Below are 24,111 nucleotides of genomic sequence, written 5' to 3' on the forward strand. Positions count from 1 at the left end.
TTGGAAGGGACCTCGTGGGTCATCTAGTCCCACCCCAACCCATGCTCAAGCAGGAGTCCCTACACTGTTTCTGACAAATGGCAGTCCAATTTCCTCCAGTGTTGGAGCCCTCATGGCTTTCCAGAATGCTTGCTTGTTCCGAGGGGATCACATGACCAACCCAGCCCCAATATTTCCTGGTTCCTGCGCCTGATTGTACGAATTATTATTATTATTATTATTATTATTATTTATTGGATTTGTATGCTGCCCCTCTCCGCAGACTCGGGGCGGCTAACAACAGCAGTAAAACAGTATACAGTATAACAAAATCCAATACTAAAAACAGTTAAAAACCCATTATATCAAAACCAATCATACATACATACAAACATACCATACATAAAATTGTAAAGGCCTAGGGGGAAAGTGTATCTTAGTTCCCCCATGCCTGGTGGCCGAGGTGGGTTTTAAGCAACTTACAAAAGGCAAGGAGGGTGGGGGCAATTCTAATCTCTGGGGGGAGTTGGTTCCAGAGGGCCGGGGCCACCACAGAGAAGGCTCTTCCTCCAGGTCCTGCCAAGCGACATTGTTTGGTTGACAGGACCCGGAGAAGACCCACTCTGTGGGACCTAACTGGTCGCTGGGATTCGTGCAGCAGAAGGCAGTCCCGGAGGTATTCTGGTCCAATGCCATGTAGGGCTTTATAGGTCATAACCAGCACTTTGAATTGTGACCAGAAACTAATCGGCAACCAATGTAAGCCGCAGAGTGTTGACGAAACATGGACATATCTGGGAAAGCCCATGATTGCTCTCGCGGCCACGATCTGAAGTTTCCGAACACTCCTCAAAATTAGCCCCGTGTAGAGAGCGTTACAGTGGTCGAACCCCGAGGTGATGAGAGCATGAGTGACTGTGAGCAGTGAGTCCCAGTCCAGATAGGGCCGCAACTGGTGCACCAGGCAAAAATGGGGCAAAAATCACTTAATGAAAGCCTTGCTTTGCAAGTGGAATTTGGGGCTGTATTGTGGCCATAAATTGAAGGCAACGTGCATCCGAGCCCAATGAGAGGCTTTGTGATTACCCATCTCAGCCCCTTCTCCTCTATTAAGCCGTGCCAGGCCTGAGGTTGGCAGCCTTCTTTTAAGAACCATCACACTCCGGTTCTTCGTTCAAGGGAACACAAAACAGGCTGCAATCTGCCCTCAGTGCCCCTATGAGCCAATCGACAGCCGTTGTTTTATTTATTTATCAAAGTTGAAGGCAAAGCCACAAAATTCAGTGTACCAAAAGGCATTGTTAACGCCCAGTGCTCAGCTGAGGGGCATTTGTGAGCACGCAACGCTAAAAGACCAACGTAAAGATTTAGACGCAATTTGATGTCAAGCAATACAGTGATCCCTCTATTATCGCGAGGGTTCCGTTCCAAGACCCCTCGCGATAATCGATTTTTCGCGATGTAGGGTTGCGGAAGTAAAAACACCATCTGCGCATGCGCGCCCTTTTTTTTTCTATGGCCGCGCATGCGTAGATGGTGGAGTTTGCGTTCCCCGCCGCCCACGCAAAGGGGAAACCCCGATTCGGCTCCTCGCTGCTGCTGCGCTACCGAGCAGATCAGCTGCTGGGCGGCCGAAGGAACCTTCCCTGGGTCTTCCCCCTCTTGCTGGCGGGCGGGCGAGCGGCGGGCATCAGCGAGGAGCCGGGGTTTCCCCTTTGCGTGGGCGGCCGGGAAGACCCAGGTTGGGGGTTCGGGGGGGTGCTGGGAAGCCCCCCAGGCCGGCTGCGACCTTTTAAAACAGCCGCGCCGCTTCCCAGCTGACTCCCGAAGCCAAACGCGGAAGTGGGTTTTTTTTAAATTAATATTTTTTTAAAAATCGCAATATAGCGTTTCGCGAAGATCGAGATCGCGAAACTCGAGGGATCACTGTAATTTGCAAATTGTTACAATGGGCCTCAGCGTAGCGCTTTTAACTTCCTGGATTTCCCCACCTGTCTTTTAAAATAATAATAATAATAATAAAAAGGAAAGAAGTTCCTTCTCATTTGTCTTTGCTGCAAAGGGAGCTTGAGCAGGGCAAAACTCTTTCTAAGAATAAATACAAGACTGACACTGAGTCATTCGCGCTTGATTCAGCCGAGAATTCCAGGAAGTAGCTATAATTTAGCTGTCCCAAAAACGTCAAAATAACTAAGGGCTTCCCCCTCTGTCGCGTCTTTCTAGGAGCCGGAGAATTTGAGAGGCACTTTGATTGTGTGTTGCAAAACTCAAAATTTTAAGTTTTTAGCAGCTTTCGCGGGTGGTGGGAGCCGTAGCCACAAAAACAGATAAGTGCAGATAAGTGTTCGTACTACGCACTTGCATAAGTGGTGATAGGTAGCCCTTAACTTATAACCATTTGAGACCCGTCTTTCCACTTATGACTCTGTCACCGCTTCCCCTTGATCAAAATTTGGCAACTGGCCTTTTATTTACAACAGTTGCAGCATCTGGAATGGAACGAGAAGTTGCCTAGAAGCAGTGGGAGCTTCGTCATCCCTAGAGGCTTTCAAGAAGAGATTTATCTATTTATTTTTATTTATTTATTTTGTCCAATACATGTTCTGTCTGGGTCCCCCCAGACGCCAACACCAACCGAAAAGAGTATTAGACACACTGGTAAAAAGCAAAGGCAGTTTATATACTGGAAAGCAAACACAGGTAACAAAAACTGTTCTTACAGACAGGAACACTATGAAGCTTCACAGAGGTTTCACGAAGGCCAGGCAATAAAACAGGATTCTTGCTGGCAAAAACAACGCTGGAGATAATAAAACCCACGCCTCCCCCAAGGCTTCCAGACTTCTAGGCCACAAGCCAAGATCAGAGATGCCAAGAATCGAAGCAAGGTCACAGGACTCCCAGTTGATAACTCTCCACAAGACTGTAAGGGCGGGCCTGCCTTTTCAACCCTGCGGAGGAGAACCACACCCAAACCCAGCTGTTGCCAATTCAGGGATGGAAATACCTTTCTAATTGGCCCCGTCTTTGAGCTGCACGTCGCTGCCTCATGTCTATTATAGCCTGTGCGTCTTCATCCAATGAATCCAGGCTACTAGCTGGGGAGAGCCCCCCCCTCGGGGGTCTCAGGCTGCTCTCCCTCCTCCTCTTCCTGACGTTCCTCTCCCCCGTCTGCCTGGTCCTCCCCCTCCTGGTCACTGTCCTCCTCCTCTGGGCATGGATCCGGCAGAGATCCAGCCGGTCCCTGAGGAGCCTCAGGCTGAATCACAACAATATCTATACAGTGTTCCCTCGATTTTCATGGGGGATGCGTTCCGAGACCGCCCGTAAAGGTCGAATTTCCGTGAAGTAGAGATGCGGAAGTAAATACACCATTTTTGGCTATGGACAATATCACAAGCCTTCCCTTAACACTTTAAACCCCTAAATTACCATCTCCCATTCCCTCAACAACCATTTACTCACCATTATTACTGGTACTCACCATTGAATAAAACACTTAGTGATCCTGATATTTATAAACATAATTATTCATTAACAATAATTATTATTTTTTGTTATTTATTTGCAAAAATTATTAGTTTGGCGATGACGTATGACATCATCAGGCGGAAAAAAACGTGGTATAGAAAAAAACTCACAAAGTATTTTTTAACTAATATTTTTTGAAAAACCATGGTATAGGCTATTCGCGAAGTTTGAACCCGCGAAAATCGAGGGAACACTGTATACACATAGTAAAATACATGATGAAGGTTATAGAGGAGATACTCATAGTAAAATACAGTATATCTAAGAAATAATAGAAAGGAAGGTATAGTAATAGAACATATCAATGAAAGAATAGAAGAAGAGATATAGGAATAGAAGAAAGGTATAGGAGGTATAGGAGAGCAATAGGACAGGGGACGGAAGGCACTCTAGTGCACTTGTACTCGCCCCTTGCTGACCTCTTAGGAATCTGGAGAGGTCAACTGTAGATAATCTAAGGGTAAAGTGTTGGGGGTTGGGGGATGACACTATGGAGTCCGGTAATGAGTTCCACGCTTAGACAACTCGGTTACTGAAGTCATATTTTTTACAGTCAAGTTTGGAGCAGTTAATATTAAGTTTAAATCTGTTGAACTGCCATCTGCCAGAAATGGAGTAGGGTCCCCTACTTCGACTAGATGACCTCCAGGGTCCCTTCCAACTCAGTTAATCTCTGGGTCACGCCACTTACGTCCTTCTGATGAGTGAAGTCAGTGGGGGGAAGCCAGATTCGTTTAATAACCGGATGATTCATTATAACAACCGCCGTGATTTGCTCAACAACTGTGGCAAAAGTAAGTCCTAAAACTGGGCATGGCTGCAGAAATTCTGCCCAGGATTGTGCTCTTAAAACCAAGGATTACTTGTGATCGATACTGTCGACGTTGAGTAGGTATTTTATGTGCTCCTCTTTTTGAGGGAACATGTTCTCCTTCACGCGCTGAGTCCGAAATGTGGACCCCCTCTGAACACAGCTTCATCCCAGGACATGCATTTCAAAACCTGTTTGGGTTTGGTTTGTGGTGGTTGGTTTGTTGTTGATTGGATGGGAGTGGCTGTTTTTTTTTTTTCAAATAGGATCTTAAGAGATGCGCAAACTCCATAGTGCTGTTATCGTCCAGTATACAAAGAAGTGGAAAGGATTCCCTTGGTGGGAATTCACCCCATACACTGACTCCTGGGCTGAATAATAATAATAATAATAATAATAATAATAATAATAATAATAATAATAATAAGAATAATAAGAATAAGAATAAGAATAAAACAACAACAATAACAACAACAACTTCCATCCTTCTGAGGTGGGTCAAATGAGGACCTGGATTATGGGGGCAATAGGCTGGCTCTGTTAAAAAAGTGCTATTGCTAACATGTTGTAAGCCACCCTGAGTCTAAGGAGAAGGGTGGCAGAAAAATTGAATAAATGAAGGAAGGAAGGAAGGAAGGAAGAGAAAGAAAGAAAGAAAGAAAGAAAGAAAGAAAGAAAGAAAGAAAGAACAGAATTGGAAGGGACCTTGGAGGTCTTCTAGTCCAACCCCCTGCTTAGGCAGGAAACCCTACTCACACTTGAATCAAAAATATACATTGCCAAGCGAGGCAGTTGTTAAGTGAGCATTTGGCCCATTTTACAACCTTTCTTTCCGCAGTTGTTAAGTGAATCATTAGCGGTTGCTGAGTGAATAACATTATTGTTTCCCCCATTTGACTCTGCTTATTGGAAGGATCACGTGTCCTTGGGACGCTGTGACCGTCGCAACCAGGTGCGGGCGGCTGCCCGGATGGGGGGGGAAAGTAGTGGGGTAGCGAAAATGGAGCCCCACCCCAGACCACCCCATTTGCACCGAAAGATGCTGGAGGAAAATGCACAGTGTGGTAGTAAAAATTTGGACAGCCCTTCACTGGTCACAACTATGAGTCCACTGCCAAGCGTCCGAATTTCGATCGTGTGAAACTGCAATGGTTGGTTGAGGGTGTATAAAGCGGTCACTTAGATCACTTTTTCGGTGCCGCCGTCACTTCTGACGGTCACTCAACGGACGATCGTAAGTCGAGGACTCCCTGTGTCAAACCAGCAGGTGGGAATAAGGCCGACTTACGCTACCAGCAAGCGGGTTTCCCTGGCAGCAGCAGCGGCGGCAACGGCTTCTGCCTCCTGCTGGATTTATCTGCTTTCATAATCAATAACAATTACCTCCACCCGGAGGGAATCTCTCGCACAGCCGTGGGGCCTGCATCAAAGGCCATTAATGCTTCGACAAACCAGGTATTTAGGGCTTCATCCAGACTGGCCCTGGCATCTCCTCCCCCTCCTCAATATCCCCCCCACCAGCCTTGTCTTTCCGTGGCGGCAGCAGCGACGGATGGGGAGGGGGGGGGAGAGAACCGAGGACTTGTCAATGCGATGTTGTGAATAATGCTCCCGGCTCAACACGCCAATAAATCAAAGCCTTATTAATCACAAGGTTTCATTTGCAGGCATGATAATAAATTGGCCAGTGATGTACCTACTCCGCCCCCTGGCCCCTCCCACCATTGATTACCAGTTTATTAACTAACTTCCTCTCCCTCTCGCTGGCACGCACACAGGCACAAGGCCGCAGGCTAACGAAACAACCCAGGTTCCAAGAACGTGCCAAACAATCAAAAAGCTCGTTTGGTTGTGTAACAAGTGTTACTAGACACAACCATAATCTGTTCAGTCTGCCTGTTTTTAGGTAGGTAGGTAGGTAGGTAGGTAGAGATAGATAGATAGATAGATAGATAGATAGATAGATAGATAGATAGATAGATACGATAGATAGATAGATAGATAGATGATAGATAGATAGATGATAGATAGATAGATGATAGATAGATAGATAGATAGACAGACAGACAGACAGATAGATCTAGAGAGAGAGCTAGAGAGAGAGAGAGATAGGCAGATATAGATATAGATAAGAGAGAGAGAGACACACACACAAATAAGATACAGATAGAGAGAGGGATAAAGCTAGAGAGAGAGAGACAGATATAGATAGATAGATAGATAGATAGATAGATAGATAGATAGATAGATAGATAGATAGATAAGAGAGAGAGAGATAAGAGAGAGAGATAAACAAAGATATAGATAGATAGAGAGATAAGAGAGAGAGAGAGATAAGAAATAAGTTACAGAGAGATAGAGATATATAGGTAGGTAGGTAGACAGGTAGATGTATACACACACACACACAAACAAACACCATCCATGTTCCTTTCTGGCTAGTTTTTCCTTTTTAAAAAATGGCACCTGCAGAGTGGTTACTACAGGTAGTCAGCGATTTACAACCCCAACTGAGCCCAAAATTTCCATTGCTAAGACAGACAATTGTTAAGAGAGTTTTGACTGTACAACATTGATCCCAGTGGTTAAGAGAATCGCTGCAGATGCTAAGTTAGCAATGTGGTTGTTAAGTGAATCTGGCTCCCCCCCCCCGGTGATTTTGCTTGTAAGAAGATTGCAAAAGGTAATCATGTGATCACGGGACAGTGGAACAGGAAACAGTTGCCAAACATCCGAATTTTGATCACGTGACCACGAAGATGTTGTAACAGTCGTAAGTGTAAAAAACTGGTCATAAGTCACTTATAAGTCCCGTTGTAACTTTGAATCAGGCGTGAAATCCAGCAGGTTCTGACAGGTTCTGGAGAACCGGCAGCAGAAATTTTGTGTAGTCCAGGGACCTAGCAAATGCCACCTCTGGCTGGTCCGAGTGGGGAGCGAATGGGGATATTGCAGTATCCTTCCTCTGCCACTCCCATCAAGCCACGCCCTCCACACCATGCCCACCACGCCACACCCATCAAGCCACACCTACAGAACTGGTAGGGAAAAATTTTGACTTTCACCCCTGCTTTGAACAGTCACTAAACAAATGGCTGTAAGTTCTGGAGACCTCACCTACAAAAAGAGATTGACAAAATTGAACGGGTCCAAAGACGGGCTACAAAAATGGTGGAAGGTCTTAAGCATAAAACGTATCAGGAAAGACTTCATGAACTCAATCTGTAGAGTCTGGAGGACGGAAGGGAAAGGGGGGACATGATCAAAACATTTAAATATGTTAAAGGGTTAAATAAGGTTCAGGAGGGAAGTGTTTTTAATAGGAAAGTGAACCCAAGAACAAGGGGGCACAATCTGAGGTTAGTTGGGGGAAAGATTAGAAGTAATGTGAGAAAATATGATTTTACTGAAAGAGTAGTAGATCCTTGGAACAAACTTCCAGCAGATGTGGTTGGCAAATCCACAGTCACTGAATTCAAACATGCCTGGGGTAAACATATATCCATCCTAAGATAAAATACGAGAAATAGTATAAGGGCAGACTAGATGGACCACGAGGTCTTCTTCTGCCATCAATATTCTATGTTTCTATGTTTCTAAAGTCGAGGATTACCTCTACCTGTAATGACACTTTGTGGTGTTACTGAGGTTGGAGAGGCTGACTTTGGACCCTTTAAAGGGCAGCAGCAACCCAGGGCCATCCAGCATGGGATGCGATCCCATTTATTTTGTCTACTTCACGTCTGTCCTGAAGATAAGGTGTCAAGGAGATGATCCAGAATAGATGCTTTTCCCCCTCTTCATCATCCTACGTACCAGCCGAAGGCTCAGAGGAAGTGTGGGAAAGTAGTGCCTGGCTTTGGGCTAGCCCAATTCTCCATCAGAGGAGCCAGCTGAATCACGGTGACCTCGTGGGAGCGGGTTGACCTGGGATTACGGCTCAAATTTCTGCAGGTCCTCCCACGCCCTGATTTTAACAAGCACCAGACATCCTGCGTCATCATTTCAAAGGTATTTTCTATCCTAAAACAGAGAAACAGAATGGGCAACGATGGGCAAAAATACCCCCCAACACTGGGAGCTTTTCTCCTCGACGTTCGACTTCCCGCCAGCTTCCCCATTGAGTGAGAATCTGGCAGGAAGGATTTTTAAAAATCTCCCTTCCTTCCCTTTCCCAGCAAGCAGCTAAATAAGCAAGGGATTGCAAGAGTGGCTGGGAAATTGTCACAGAACGTCAAAAAGGAAGAGCACGCGACCACAGCAACAGTCAGGGGCACTGAAACAGCCACAACATCCTCAATTTTCACTGGAATTCAGGGCCCCCCAATTTTGGATGTGTTCTGTAAGTTGGGGTTCCTTGGTTCAAAAATTGTTGCCCAATGATGCAACGTTTCACCCAGTTAGAGGTTTATTTTTTTATTTATTGGACTTGTATGCCGCCCCTCTCCATAGACTCAGGGCAACTCACAACATATCAAAAAAACCAATCTACAATAACACATCTGAAATCCAATTAATATAAATAACCAATCTAAAACCATTCTAAAAAGGTTAAAACATTAAAAATCATTCGTTCAGATTCAAACCACAAATATACCACACAATTGTTGGCCAGAGGTTAGGGCCCCGGGACCCCAAGCCTGGTGGCCTAAATAGGTCTTCAGATTCTTGCGGAAAGCGAGGAGGGTGGGGGCAGTACGAATCTCCGGGGGGGAGCTGATTCCAGAGGGCCGGGGCCCCCACAGAGAAGCCTCTTTCCCTAGGCCCCGTTAAGCGACATTGCCTAGTTCAGTGTTTCCCAACCTTGACAAGTTGAAGATATCTGGACTTCAACTCCCAGAATCCCCCAGCCAGCATTCGCTGGCTGGGGAATTCTGGGAGTTGAAGTCCAGATATCTTCAACTTGTCAAGGTTGGGAAACACTGGCCTAGTTTTATTCCCCTCACTTAGCCTTCTTCCTTCGGCAGCGACTGTCCTCCTCCTCTTCCTCCTCCTCTTCCCACCCAAATTCCGAGCTTTTATTTCTTTCCTAATGGGTTTGCACGCATTATTTGCTTTTACATGGATTCCTATGGGAAACATTGCTTCTACTTACAAACTTTTCTACTTAAGAACCTGGTCGAGGAACGAATTAAGTTCTTGTGGAGGTAGCACAGTATGTTGCCGCCTATTCGCAAACTCAAATGCTAATGAGAAAGAAGGACTCACTGATGCTAGGAAAGAGGGAGGGTGAAAGAAGAAGGGGACCACGGAGAACGAGGGGGGCTGGACGGAGTCACTGAAGCAGTTGGCGTGAGCTTAAATGGACTCTGGGGGGATGGCAGAGGAAGGCCTGGAGGAACATCCTCCATGGGGTCGCGATGGGTCGGACACGACTTCGCGATTAACAACAACCCTGGAGGATGCCAGTGATGGACAAGCTAGCCAAACGTGTTTCGCTGCCTTGAACTCCTCAATTATTACCGCATGGGTGCCTATCGCGGCCTCCCGCACTGTGGCCCCTCCCGAGCTGCTGCCAATTTTCGCCGCATACATTAAACGTAAGCTTAAGATCCTCGAGGAATCCATCAGACAGAATAAAGGGTGGGGGGGAGGATCTGAAAGCAATGAGAATTAAGGTTTGGGTCGCCGTTTGTGTCTCACTCTGGGCATGCTCGTTTTTACTGCTTTTGTCTACACACGCCCTGACACACACACCGCACGCCCGGGGCTAAGCCTCACCCACCACAAAGACAAGGCCGCCATGAGTAAGCAGCACCACATCCAAATAGGGGATGTTGGAAGTTTTGATGATGGAAGGGTGGCTTTGAGATCATCACCACGAACACATTCTTGGAATGAACCAGATTCCACTTGCACAAGTGATGGGCTAGGACGCACCTGCGCGCAGCTCAATTTGCGCAAGTAGCAGGTCAGCACGCACAACCACACTTCTTAGCCCGCCGTACACTCAACTTGAGTAGCACGTCCCCTCCGCATGCTCCAGCCAGTCCCTTGCCCAGCCCGATTTCAAGTAGTTGGGGATTCCTGCTCTAAATGACCACAAGATGGCAGCAATTAGTTACTTTTAAAATATTCTCCAGAGGGCCCTCTAGTGGTGACCTGGAGATTTGCAGTCCAGATTTGAGATAAATAGCATCACACCAATGCAGAGCGACTGCGAACCAGGGGGAAAAAAAATATTGAGAAGCAGTCCAACTTGCTTGGCTTGCAAAAAAAAGAAAAGAAAAGAAAAATAGCTGGGAAAAAGTGCGGATTAGGATGTCAGCCTTGAAGCCAAGCCAAACCAAGACTGGTTGAGTGACTCTGCTATTTTTCTAGAGGAAAATTCTGTAGCCAAGACAGCTGTTGCAGTTGTCTTTCCCTCCACTACAGCCCAAATAAACAAAAGGAACCAGGAGTTAAGGCATTTGCTAATTTTCTACCTCTAAGACTCCACTGCTAGAAGAAAGGCAGTTGAGATATACAGTGGTACCTCTACTTAAGAACTTTTCTAGATAAGTGTTCAATATTTTTTTGCCTCGTCTTAAGAACCATTTTCTACTTAAGAACCCGAGCCCGGGAAAATTTCCCAGGAAATTTGAGAGCGGCATTCCCCCTTTAATCCTGGCCATCTTGGGCTTTTCTGGGCTGCCAGAGGAACCTTTCGGTGGCGCTTAAGGAGGCTTTGGCAGTCCAGAGCAAACCAAGCATTTTCCTTTCTTTGGGCGCTTGGAATAAACCTCTGCCAGCGCCCAGAGAAAAGAAATGCTCCTTTTGCTCTGGGCAGCGACTGTCCTCCTCTTCTTCCTCCTCCTCCTCCTCCTCCTCCCACCCAAATTCTGAGCTTTTATTTCTTTCCTAAAGGGTTTGCACATATTATTTGCTTTTACATTGATTCCTATGGGAAAAATTGCTTCTACTTACAAACGTTTCTACTTAAGAACCTGGTCACGGAACGAATTCAGTTCTTAAGTAGAGGTACCACTGTACCTGCTGACACAGGAACACTGGGCTCCATTGTGATTGTTAAGGTGACGATTAACCTGTTATCTAACAATGGTCACTTTTCCCCTAAGTGATTGTGGTGGGTTCATCATTTTACTGCTTCTCCCCCCGCCCACCTCTCCATTTGTTTAAGGGAGAGGCAGAAACTGGAATAAAAACTAAACTAAATCCGAGGGAGAATTAAATAGCTTTATTTATTTATTTATTTATTCATTCATTCATTCATTCATTCATTCATTCATTCATTCATTCATTTATTTATATTTATTTTGTCCAATACACAATGAGGGTTTTAGTGGGTATACACATAGTAAAATACATGATGAAGGTTATAGAGGAGATACTCATAGTAAAATATATCTATGAAAGAATAGAAAAGAAGATATAGTAATAGAACATATCCATGAAAGAATAGAAGAAGAGATAGAGGAATAGAAGAAAGGTATAAGAGATATAGGAGAGCAATAGGACAGGGGACGGAAGGCACTCTAGTGCACTTGTACTCGCCCCTTACTCACCTCTTAGGAATCTGGATAGGTCAACCAAGGGAGGTCTTTCTTCCCTTCTTCCCAGCCTCCATCGTTATTTTCTAAGTTTTACGTCCCTTCCCTCTCCTTTTCTCCATCGCCGTTCTGCCATTCCCAGCTTGTTTGCCAGGCTCCGGGGCCTGGATTGTTGTTTTCTGATGTTAATTAATAATTTAATTAATAATGAATAAGGTAGCCGTCGATAGCGATTTAATTATTAATGAATGATTTGAGAACAGAGAGCAGAGAGCAGGCGTTTTTCCTGGCCAAACGTCCCAGAATGAACTTGGAAGGGTCTGTTTGCTAAGGGATAACGGGATTTATTTGACTTGGGCTCAGCAAGGGCCGGTATAAACCCCGGTTTATGGCTTTGTTCAGTCGACCTTGTCCAGAGGATTGAAGGCAGTCAGATTAAGATTCCGAAAAGGGCCCACGATAACGGGAAGAGACCTCCAGGGAAGCACCAAGGGCCCAAGAGATCGTCCAGGTTTCCAAAACAATGCAGAATTAAGAACCAAGTGTGCATACACACACAGATAATAATAATAATAATAATAATAATAATAATAATAATAATAATAATAATAATAAAAATATATTAGATTTGTATGCCGCTCCTCTCTGAAAACTCGGGGCGGCTCACAACATAACAATAGTACAATACATTACAAATCTAATATTAAAATATTAAAAAGTCAATTAAGAAACCATTAATATAAAATAATCAATATCATAAAATCACAGCTACCCACTTGTACACACTCAATCCAATATCCTAAAGTCCTGAAATTTTCTTTAAAAACTCTCCCTGCATTTGTACAGGTGGTCCTCAATTTATAGCCATTCATTCATTCATTTATTGGACTTGTATGCTGCCCCTCTCTGTAGACTCGGGGCGGCTAACAACAATGATAAAAACAGCATGTAACAATCCAATAATAAAACAACTAAAAAACCCTCATTATAAAACCAAACATACACACACACAAACATACCATGCATAACTTGTAATGGCCTAGGGGGAAGGAATATCTCAACTCCCCCATGCTTGGCAGTATAAGTGATTCTTGAGTAGTTTACGAAAGACAGGGAGGGTGGGGGCAGTTCTAATCTCCGGGGGGAGTTGGTTCCAGAGGGCCCGCGGCCGCCACAGAGAAGGCTCTTCCCGGGGGCCCGCCAAACAACATTGTTTAGTTGACGGGACCCAGAGAAGGCCAACTCTGTGCGACCTTATTTAGCAACCAAAGTTATAATGAGACTGAAAAAGAAGTGACTTATGATTTAGTCCTTGGACTTATGACTGTCGCAGCGTTGATCCAAATTCGGGCTCTCGGCAACCGGCATGTATTTTATGATGTTGCGTCATCCCGGTGTAAAGTGATGGTCATTTGCTACCTTCCCAGCTGGTGGGAAGATGGATTCATCTAATGACCACAGGACTCAATGTAACATCGAGCAATTTGCTTAATTGGGAGCCAAAAACACTCGTAAAATTGGCCACAACCCCCCTTAAGAACAAACTTAGCAATGGCTTGAATTGTGGTTGTCCAGGGCTCTCTGTACTTTCCATTTTAAAAGCTCAAGACGCAATTATTGGCCCGCACAAACTCATGTTACGTCACCTGGTAATCCTACCTAGGTAAGGTTATCCATGAGGCCTAGAAACCTGATTGTTGTTGTTTTTTTAAAAGGAAAGGTGGGGGGAGGCCAAAACATCCGAAATGAATTCACTGACCCATCCACCCAGCAGTCAGACAGGAAGACTGCTGATCCCAGCAGAAAAAGAGAGAGAAAGAGACCAAGGGGCATTTGAGTTTCTGGATTAAAAGGAGACTCGGCACAAGATGGTTTTCCCTTCACAAAACTCAGTGGATCATTTTAATAACAGCTCCGGTGTCAAAGCCCCAAGCAAGCCACAGCCCGGATAATTACGGTCTGCCATCTCACCTGTTTTGGAGAGACAAAATGGGCAGCCTCCCTGCCCAAGGAGAAAATATTATTATTATTTACTTCAAACAGCTCCACAGATATTAATTTGATTAGAGGTCTGGCGCTTCTGCTAAAGTTGGGGGTGGGAAAATGACGCACCTTTGCGAATTCTCAGAATTTTGGAAAAGGCACCAAGAGGAGAGAAAAGAGGAATTTGTTTCCAAAAAAGAGAAAATAAGGAAACAACCCTTAAAATAGTACTCTGAAAAAGAGGAGGAGGAAAAAGCAACCCCTTTTTATAAGTAAGTAAGTAAGTAAGTAAGTAAGTAAGTAAGGAAGGAAGGAAGGAAGGAAGGAAGGAAGGAAGGAAGGAAGGAAGGAAGAAGGAAGGAAGGAAGGAAGTCTTCCACCTTACTGCTGAAAAAAATGACAGGGATGTTTCTATGTAGAAATCCAGAATCACCATCAGGTATATTTATTATTTTGATTCCTATGCCACCCTTCCCCGGAGACTCAGGTTGGTGGGAAGTGGCTATCAAGTTTGCCAACTCGAGGAAAGAAACTCGGCGAATCCTCAGCCCATGCAGCTCAAATGCCAGATCCACACGTACAGCTGAAGCCAGGTGGAGTCCACGCCCCAACCCCAACAGCGGCCCACTGTATTAAGACAAAACCACGCCAACCGCTTTGTGGTGGGGAAACAAACCGGGCATTCATCCAAGCCCCGATGCCTACTGTGCGCGAGGATTGCCAGTATCCTTTACTCACAAAGCCATCGGTCTCACACACAGTTTCCCCCCCCCCCGTTGTGCAAAAAACTGCAACTGTGGCAAAGCAGAAGAGGGGAGGGGCTCTTATAATAATAATAATAATAATAATAATAATAATAATAATAATAATAATAATGTATTAGACTTGTATGCCGCCCCTCTTCGAAGACTCGGGGCGGCTGAAAACAGCAAAAGAACAATATAATATAATACAAATCTAATAATTAAAACTATAAAACCCGCTATCATTAAAAACAATCAATACAATACAGTCACAACCACACATAATGGTCAGAAAAGGGGATACAGTATATTAATTGCCCCCTGCCTGGCGACATAGATAGGTCTTTAGGGTCTTGCGAAAGGCGAGGAGGGTGGGGGCAGTTTGAATCTCTGGGAGGAGTTGATTCCAGAGGGCCGGGGCCGCCACAGAGCAGGCTCTTCCCCTGGGTCCCGCCAGACAACATTGTTTAGTCCAGTGTTTCCCAACCTTGGCAACTTGGAAGAAATTTGGACTTCAACTCCCAGAATTCTGGGAGTTGAAGTCCAAATTTCTTCCAGTTGCCAAGGTTGGGAAACACTGGTTTAGTCGACGGGACCCAGAGAAGGCCGACTCTGTGGGGCCTAATCGGCCGCTGGGATTCGTGTGGCAGAAGGCGGTCCCGTAGGTATTCTAATCCGATGCCATGTAGGGCCTTATAGGTCATCACCAACACTTTGAATTATATCCAGAAACTAATCGGCAACCAGTGCAGGCCGCGGAGTATTGACGAAACATGGGTCCTACCGGTCAATGACTACTTCAGCTTCAACCGCAACAACACAAGAGCACGCAACAGATTCAAACTTAATACGAACCGCTCCAAACTTGACTGTAAAAAATATGACTTTTAAGAATCGAGTTGTCAAAGCGTGGAACTCATTACCGGACTCAATAGTGTCAACCCTAACCCCCAACACTTCTCCCTTAGACTCTCCACGATCGACCTCTCCAGGTTCCTAAGAGGCCAGTTAAGGGGCGTACATAAGTGCACTGGTGTGCCTTTCATCCCCTGTCCAATTGTCTCTCCTTTATCTCATATATCATATATATTTCTTCCTTTCATATATCTTCTCCTCTAAGTTCACTTTTACCCTTATACTGTATATATTACTTCATGTCTATTTTCTTCCTATGTATTTATGTATTGGACGAAAGAAAGAAAGAAAGAAAGAAAGAAAGAAAGAAAGAAAGAAAGAAAGAAAGAAAGAAAGAAAGAAAGAAAGAAAGAAAGAAAGTATCTGGGGAGGCCCATGACGGCTCGCGCAGCCGCATTCTGCACGATGTGAAGTTTCCGAACACTCTTCAGAGGTAGAGAGCGTTGAAGTAGTCTTATCCTTGAAGGAGGCCCAAAAAGGCCGCAGATCCCGTCTGCCAGGGTGCCGCCAGCTCCCCACCGCCGTCAGGGTAGCACACCAATTTGGGGAACCAAAGCAAACAATCTCCCCCCCCCAGTGCCAGCGCTGTGCCTTCCCCAACGGGCTCCCCTCTTCTCCCACGTCTGTTCATCTCATTTAAGGGCCCTTGGAGCACCAAGCAGGCAGGTTTTAATTAAAAAATAGGGGGGGTGAAGGAGGAGGAGGAGGGGCCGATACTTTTCCCCATTACCAGGAAATTAAGGAAGTGACTACTCCTTTTCGGATTCTGCCAGGGGCTGTACGGTGCCACCCACTCAGCCTGGCTCCGTACTTAAGTTGGGCCGCCTCCCCCAGTGTCTGCTGTTTGGGGCAACCCACAGATCTGGCAGATGGCTGATCCTATCACAGTATCTTGCCTTGGAGGGGAGGCAAAAACAAACAGATTTTCAGCCAGGTTTGTCGGGATGCCAGCTATGAATTCCTCGAAATCAAAACAGGAGGAAGCCGTCATAAATACAGCCCGGCCTCTATAAATTAAACACCTTCCTATTTGTCGTTCTTTTTTTTTTAATAATAATAATTTTAAAGAAACTGTGGTGAAAGGCTTCTCTTTTTTGTTTTAAATGGACCCCCTGCTGAATTCTGGAGTGGCAGAAGATGGTTTATTTATAAATAAAAAGTGCACGTAGAGAATATAAGTGCACGAGTCTACGGAGAGGGGCGGCATACAAATCTAATAAATAATAATAATAATAATAATAATTATTATTATTATTATTATTGTTATTATTCAAGCTGGCTGAAGCATAGACAACAGAGAGTTATTGCTAATGGCGAGTATTCTGAGCAGAGTCAGGTTACAAGCGGTGTGCCACAAGGGTCTGTTCTGGGTCCTATTCTTTTTAATATGTTTGTGAGTGACATAGGGGAAGGTTTGGTAGGGAGGTTTGCCTATTTGCCGATGACTCTAAAGTGTGCAATAGGGTTGATATTCCTGGAGGGGTCTGTAATATGGTAAATGATTTAGCTTTACTAGATAAATGGTCAAAGCAATGGAAACTGCAGTTTAATGTTTCCAAATGTAAAATAATGCACTTGGGGAAAAGGAATCCTCAATCTGAGTATTGCATTGGCAGTTCTGTGTTAGCAAAAACTTCAGAAGAGAAGGATTTAGGGGGTAGTGATTTCTGACAGTCTCAAAATGGGTGAGCAGTGTGGTCGGGCGGTAGGGAAAGCAAGTAGGATGCTTGGCTGCATAGCTAGAGGTATAACAAGCAGGAAGAGGGAGATTGTGATCCCCTTATATAAAGCGCTGGTGAGACCACATTTGGAATACTGTGTTCAGTTCTGGAGACCTCACCTACAAAAAGATATTGACAAAATTGAACAGGTCCAAAGACGGGCTACAAGAATGGTGGAAGGTCTTAAGTATAAAACGTATCAGGAAAGACTTCATGAACTCAATCTGTATAGTCTGGAGGACAGAAGGAAAAGGGGGGACATGATCGAAACATTTAAATATGTTAAAGGGTTAAATAAGGTTCATGAGGGAAGTGTTTTTAATAGGAAAGTGAACACAAGAACAAGGGGACACAATCTGAAGTTAGTTGGGGGAAAGATCAAAGGCAACATGAGAAAATATTATTTTACTGAAAGAGTAGTAGATCCTTGGAACAAACTTCCAGCAGACGTGGTTGGTAAATCCACAGTAACCGAATTGAAACATGCCTGGGATAAACATATATCCATCCTAAGATAAAATACAGAAAATAGTATAAGGGCAGATTAGATGGACCATGAGGTCTTTTTCTGCCGTCAGTCTTCTTCTAATAATAATAATAATAATAATAATAATAATAATAATAATAATAATCGGCAAACAATATTCGCCGCTACATCACGCAGTCCTAGGTGCTTGGGAAGCGCCCGACTGGTGATGAAATACCAAATCTAGCATAGTGATCTCGTTTGCTGTGTTGTACTGACATAATAATAATAATAATAATAGTTAGTGCCTTGCTTTGGACCTTTAAATTAAAATAAAAAGGCTTGGTTTTTCATTTTCAGTTTAAGCAGGGGCCTGAAATGTTCTTTCAAGCCTTTGAAACTCCCCCCCTCCTGAAAATTCAAGGCTGCACGCAGAGAAATGATAAATTTGATCACACGCACCACCCGAGAACCAACTTTTTCAGAGCAAGCTAGCGTTGAAAGGATGGTGACTTAACTGTGATTCCTACTTGATTCATTCATTGAGCTAAGCCATATTGGTTAGATAAGCCCAGTCCCTGAGATTTGCAAGCCACAATGCAGAATATGAGCCGAGCCTGAAGAGAGAAGGCGGCTGCAATCCGAGATAAACTGAGCGTTATGTCTGTTTATACTTCGCTATTTGTTGTTGTAGTCACTGTATGTTTTTAACTTTGTTTGCAAAAACAATCTGTGTAAGCCAAGTCAGAGCCTGCGTATGTACTCTTAAGTCAGGGGTATCTTAACGCTGACTACTTAAATACCTGTGGACTTCAACTCTGAGAATTCTGGGAATTCGTGCTGTCTGGGGAATTCTGGGAGTTGAAGTCCACAGGTCTTGAAGTCGCCAAGGCTGGGCGGCCCTGCTGTAAATAACTTCCATTGCTATAAAATGGCTTCATGCTGCCACTGGCCACCTTGGCTGAGGATTAGAGGAGCTGTAGTCTGAGAGGCAGTTTGTTGGTTTAAGTGGTAAAGGCGTCAGGCAAGAAACCGGGAGATTGGGAGTTCTAGTCCCAGCTTGGGTATGAAGTGAGCCCCAAGCCTTCCTGGGGAGAATTTGCAAGCTTGGGAATGCACAATGACCCTTGAGTTGGCTTCAGCACTCTATGGACACTCTCCATCACCCAGGCCATGGTTGCCCCAAGGGTGTTTTTTTTCAAGGGGCACCTGAAGGCTACACAAGGAGATCTTTCACTTCTCATCTAGACGTCTCTTGAAAAAGCACCTATGGGCCTTGGAAAATATATATTTTCCCACTTGGGATGCAAAATTCCCCGTCAAAGCTTTGAAGTGCTCGGGAGAGAAGGGGGGCAAACTTCAGGGAGGCTCTGGCTGTCGGTAAGCCTGGGATATTGTCAAAATACACTGCTCAAAAAAATGTAGGGAACATTTAAACAACACACTATAACTCCAATTAAATCAAACGTCTGTGAAATCAAACTGTCCACTTAGGAAGTAACACTGACCAACAATTTTACAGGCTGTTGTGCACATTCAACTTTGTACAGAACAAGGTATTCAATGAGAATATTTCCTTCATTCAGATCTATTGTTGTTGTTGTTGTTGTTATTATTATTATTATTATTAATTAGATTTGTATGCCGCCCCTCTCCCAAGACTGAGAGCGGCTCACAACAACCAAACAGTACAAATCTAATAGTTAAAAACAATTTAAAACCCCTTAATATAAAAATCAGTCATACATCTCAGACAAACCATACCTAAAATGGAAACGGCCCAGAGGAATCAATTTCCCCATGCGTGATGACAGAGGAGTTGTTGTTATTATTATTATTATTATTATTATTATTATTATTATTATTATTAATTAGATTTGTATGTCGCCCCTCTCCGAGGACTCAGAGCGGCTCACAACAACAAAAGAACAAGTACAAATCTAATTTTAAAAGCAATTTAAAACCCTTATTATAAAAGAGAAAAACAATCACACAACCTAACAGACCATACATAAAACATAGTAGCTATGGGTACATTAATTTCCCCATGCCTGGCGACATAGGTGGGTTTTCAAGAGTTTACAAAAGGCGAGGAGGGTGGGGGCAGTCCTAATCTCCGGGGGGGGGGGGGAGTTGATTCCAGAGGGCCAGGGCCGCCACAGAAAAGGCTCTTCCCTTGGGTCCCACAAAACTTGTTTTGTTGACGGAACCCAGAGAAGGCTAACTCTGTGGCACCTAATTGGTTGCTGGGATTCGTGTGGCAGTGGTGGTCTTCCTTCCTTCCTTCCTTCCCAGCCTAGGATGGGTTCTTTGAGTGTTCCCTTTATTTTTTTGAGCAGTGTAATTTTTCTCACTTGGGATGCAAAATTGGTGGCCCAAACTTTGAAGGGCTGGGGAGAGAAAGGGGAGATTTCAGCCTTACTCGTGAGTAGGAAAAATCAAGGAGAGTCCATCGCCATGCCTGCCACCTTCAGGGAGGCTCTGGCTGTCGGTAAGCCTGAGATCTTGTCAAAATATACTGCTCAAAAAAAAAATAAAGGGAACACTTAAACCAGTGTTTCCCAACCTTGGCAACTTGAAGATATCTGGACTTCAATTCCCAGAATTCCCCAGCCAGCATTCGCTGGCTGGGGAATTCTGGGAGTTGAAGTCCAAATATCTTCAAGTTGCCAAGGTTGGGAAACACTGACTTAAACAACACAATATAACTCCAAGCAAATCCAACTGTCCACTTAGGAAGGGGCACTGACTGACAATCAATTTCTTGTGGGAAACATCGAGGAGGGTGGGGCAATTTCTCTGGGCCCAGGAGGTTTCCACCAGTGGCTGAACCCCAGTCGAACCAACCCAGTTTTATCTTTTAAGGTTTCCACGACGGATAAAACCTCAACCATCAACTTAAGGATCGTAGGGCGCATCCCGACAACACCGCAAGGCTTTGGGGAAGGGGAGGGGGGGAGAAAGAGGCGCTCCCCCGCCGCTAGGGGGGGGGAGGGATGCTCAGTAGCGCCTCCGCCTCCTCCTCTTCCTCCTCCTCCTCCAGCCCCGCCGCTTTCTCTCTCTTTTTTTTGCACAGCGCGCGCGCACAGCCAGCCACCCGCACGCAGCCTTCGCTGCTCCGGCGACCCCCGTTGGGGGCGAATCCCAACGAGCAGCAGCGGCGGCGGCGGCCAGGAGGGAAGCGAGGAGGAGGAGGAGGAAGAGGAGGCATGGCCTGGCCATGCCCGGGGAAGCGGCGCTAGGGGAGATCGGAGCGCCTCGCGGGCTGCTGGCTTGGCTGCCTCTCCTCGGCCCTGGAGCCCGGAGGCGGGGAGGGAAGGAAGACCACCGCCGCTGGGATCGGGACGCGCGGGCTCCGTGCGAGCGCTGGGCCGTCCCGGGGAGACGGAGACGGCGATGCCCAAGCGGGGTAAGTCAGCCAACACCGTCCCCGTCCCCCTTCCACTCCCGGGAGAGAGGCGAGGCCAGGAGGAAGAAAGTTTGCAGGGCAGGCGGAGGAAAGGGGCGCGGGGGGTCCCCAGGCCTTCCTGCCCCGACCCCCGTCCACAGACTATGGGGCATCCAGCCTTGGAGTTCGGATGCCCGGCAGGCTGGACCGCCGCTTGGAGGAGGCGAGGGGCGCTTAACTCGAGGCGGGAAGGGGGGGCAGAGGTTTGGAGCACTTGGGTTCCTCGTTGGATGGGATGGGATGGAATAGAGATTAGAATGGACTGGAATGGAATAAAGATTAGAATGGACTGGAATGGAATAGAGATTAGAATGGACTGGAATGGAATAGAGATTAGAATGGACTGGAATAGATTTGAATAGAGCTTAGAATGGACTGGAATGGACTGGAATAGAGATTAGAATGGACTGGAATAGAGATTAGAATGGACTGGAATAGAGATTAGAATGGACTGGAATTGAATGGAATAGAGATTAGAATGGACTGGAATAGAGATTAGAATGGACTGGAATAGAGATTAGAATGGACTGGAATTGAATGGAATAGAGATTAGAATGGACTGGAATGGAATAGAGATTAGAATGGACTGGAATGGAATAGAGATTAGAATGGACTGGAATGGAATAGAGATTAGAATGGACTGGAATAGAGATTAGAATGGACTGGAATTGAATGGAATAGAGATTAGAATGGACTGGAATGGAATAGAGCTTAGAATGGACTGGAATGGAATAGAGATTAGAATGGACTGGAATAGATTTGAATAGAGCTTAGAATGGACTGGAATGGACTGGAATAGAGATTAGAATGGACTGGAATAGAGATTAGAATGGACTGGAATAGAGATTAGAATGGACTGGAATTGAATGGAATAGAGATTAGAATGGAATGGAATAGAGATTAGAATGGACTGGAATAGAGATTAGAATGGACTGGAATTGAATGGAATAGAGATTAGAATGGACTGGAATGGAATAGAGATTAGAATGGACTGGAATGGAATAGAGATTAGAATGGACTGGAATAGATTTGAATAGAGCTTAGAATGGACTGGAATGGACTGGAATAGAGATTAGAATGGACTGGAATAGAGATTAGAATGGACTGGAATAGAGATTAGAATGGACTGGAATTGAATGGAATAGAGATTAGAATGGACTGGAATGGAATAGAGATTAGAATGGACTGGAATGGAATAGAGATTAGAATGGACTGGAATGGAATAGAGATTAGAATGGACTGGAATGGAATAGAGATTAGAATGGACTGGAATGGAATAGAGATTAGAATGGACTGGAATAGATTTGAATAGAGCTTAGAATGGACTGGAATGGACTGGAATAGAGATTAGAATGGACTGGAATAGAGATTAGAATGGAATGGAATAGAGATTAGAATGGACTGGAATAGAGATTAGAATGGACTGGAATAGAGATTAGAATGGAATGGAATAGCGATTAGAATGGACTGGAATAGAGATTAGAATGGACTGGAATAGAGATTAGAATGGACTGGAATTGAATGGAATAGAGATTAGAATGGAATGGAATAGAGATTAGAATGGACTGGAATAGAGATTAGAATGGACTGGAATTGAATGGAATAGAGATTAGAATGGACTGGAATGGAATAGAGATTAGAATGGACTGGAATGGAATAGAGATTAGAATGGACTGGAATGGAATAGAGATTAGAATGGACTGGAATAGAGATTAGAATGGACTGGAATTGAATGGAATAGAGATTAGAATGGACTGGAATGGAATAGAGCTTAGAATGGACTGGAATGGAATAGAGATTAGAATGGACTGGAATAGATTTGAATAGAGCTTAGAATGGACTGGAATGGACTGGAATAGAGATTAGAATGGACTGGAATAGAGATTAGAATGGACTGGAATAGAGATTAGAATGGACTGGAATTGAATGGAATAGAGATTAGAATGGAATGGAATAGAGATTAGAATGGACTGGAATAGAGATTAGAATGGACTGGAATTGAATGGAATAGAGATTAGAATGGACTGGAATGGAATAGAGATTAGAATGGACTGGAATGGAATAGAGATTAGAATGGACTGGAATAGATTTGAATAGAGCTTAGAATGGACTGGAATGGACTGGAATAGAGATTAGAATGGACTGGAATAGAGATTAGAATGGACTGGAATAGAGATTAGAATGGACTGGAATTGAATGGAATAGAGATTAGAATGGACTGGAATGGAATAGAGATTAGAATGGACTGGAATGGAATAGAGATTAGAATGGACTGGAATGGAATAGAGATTAGAATGGACTGGAATGGAATAGAGATTAGAATGGACTGGAATGGAATAGAGATTAGAATGGACTGGAATAGATTTGAATAGAGCTTAGAATGGACTGGAATGGACTGGAATAGAGATTAGAATGGACTGGAATAGAGATTAGAATGGAATGGAATAGAGATTAGAATGGACTGGAATAGATTTGAATAGAGCTTAGAATGGACTGGAATGGACTGGAATAGAGATTAGAATGGACTGGAATAGAGATTAGAATGGACTGGAATAGAGATTAGAATGGACTGGAATTGAATGGAATAGAGATTAGAATGGACTGGAATGGAATAGAGATTAGAATGGACTGGAATGGAATAGAGATTAGAATGGACTGGAATGGAATAGAGATTAGAATGGACTGGAATGGAATAGAGATTAGAATGGACTGGAATGGAATAGAGATTAGAATGGACTGGAATAGATTTGAATAGAGCTTAGAATGGACTGGAATGGACTGGAATAGAGATTAGAATGGACTGGAATAGAGATTAGAATGGAATGGAATAGAGATTAGAATGGACTGGAATAGAGATTAGAATGGACTGGAATAGAGATTAGAATGGAATGGAATAGCGATTAGAATGGACTGGAATAGAGATTAGAATGGACTGGAATAGAGATTAGAATGGACTGGAATTGAATGGAATAGAGATTAGAATGGAATGGAATAGAGATTAGAATGGACTGGAATAGAGATTAG

General features: G+C 44.4%; 2 protein-coding genes across 3 annotated transcripts in view; one reads left to right on the plus strand and one right to left on the minus strand.

The window, feature by feature from the left end:
• Positions 1 to 24,111, minus strand: part of MACROD1 (mono-ADP ribosylhydrolase 1) — a 346,791-nt gene that overhangs the window by 245,042 nt on the left and 77,638 nt on the right. The window lies entirely within an intron of this gene.
• Positions 20,816 to 24,111, plus strand: part of FLRT1 (fibronectin leucine rich transmembrane protein 1) — a 35,544-nt gene continuing 32,248 nt past the window's right edge. The window contains exon 1 of the mRNA XM_070766730.1: positions 20,816 to 21,048. Within this exon, the coding sequence (XP_070622831.1) occupies positions 21,036 to 21,048 (13 nt within the window). The 5' untranslated portion in view covers positions 20,816 to 21,035. The remainder of the gene's footprint in view (positions 21,049 to 24,111) is intronic.

The sequence above is a fragment of the Erythrolamprus reginae genome, chromosome 13, assembly GCF_031021105.1.
Source record: "Erythrolamprus reginae isolate rEryReg1 chromosome 13, rEryReg1.hap1, whole genome shotgun sequence".
Lineage (NCBI taxonomy): Eukaryota > Metazoa > Chordata > Lepidosauria > Squamata > Dipsadidae > Erythrolamprus > Erythrolamprus reginae.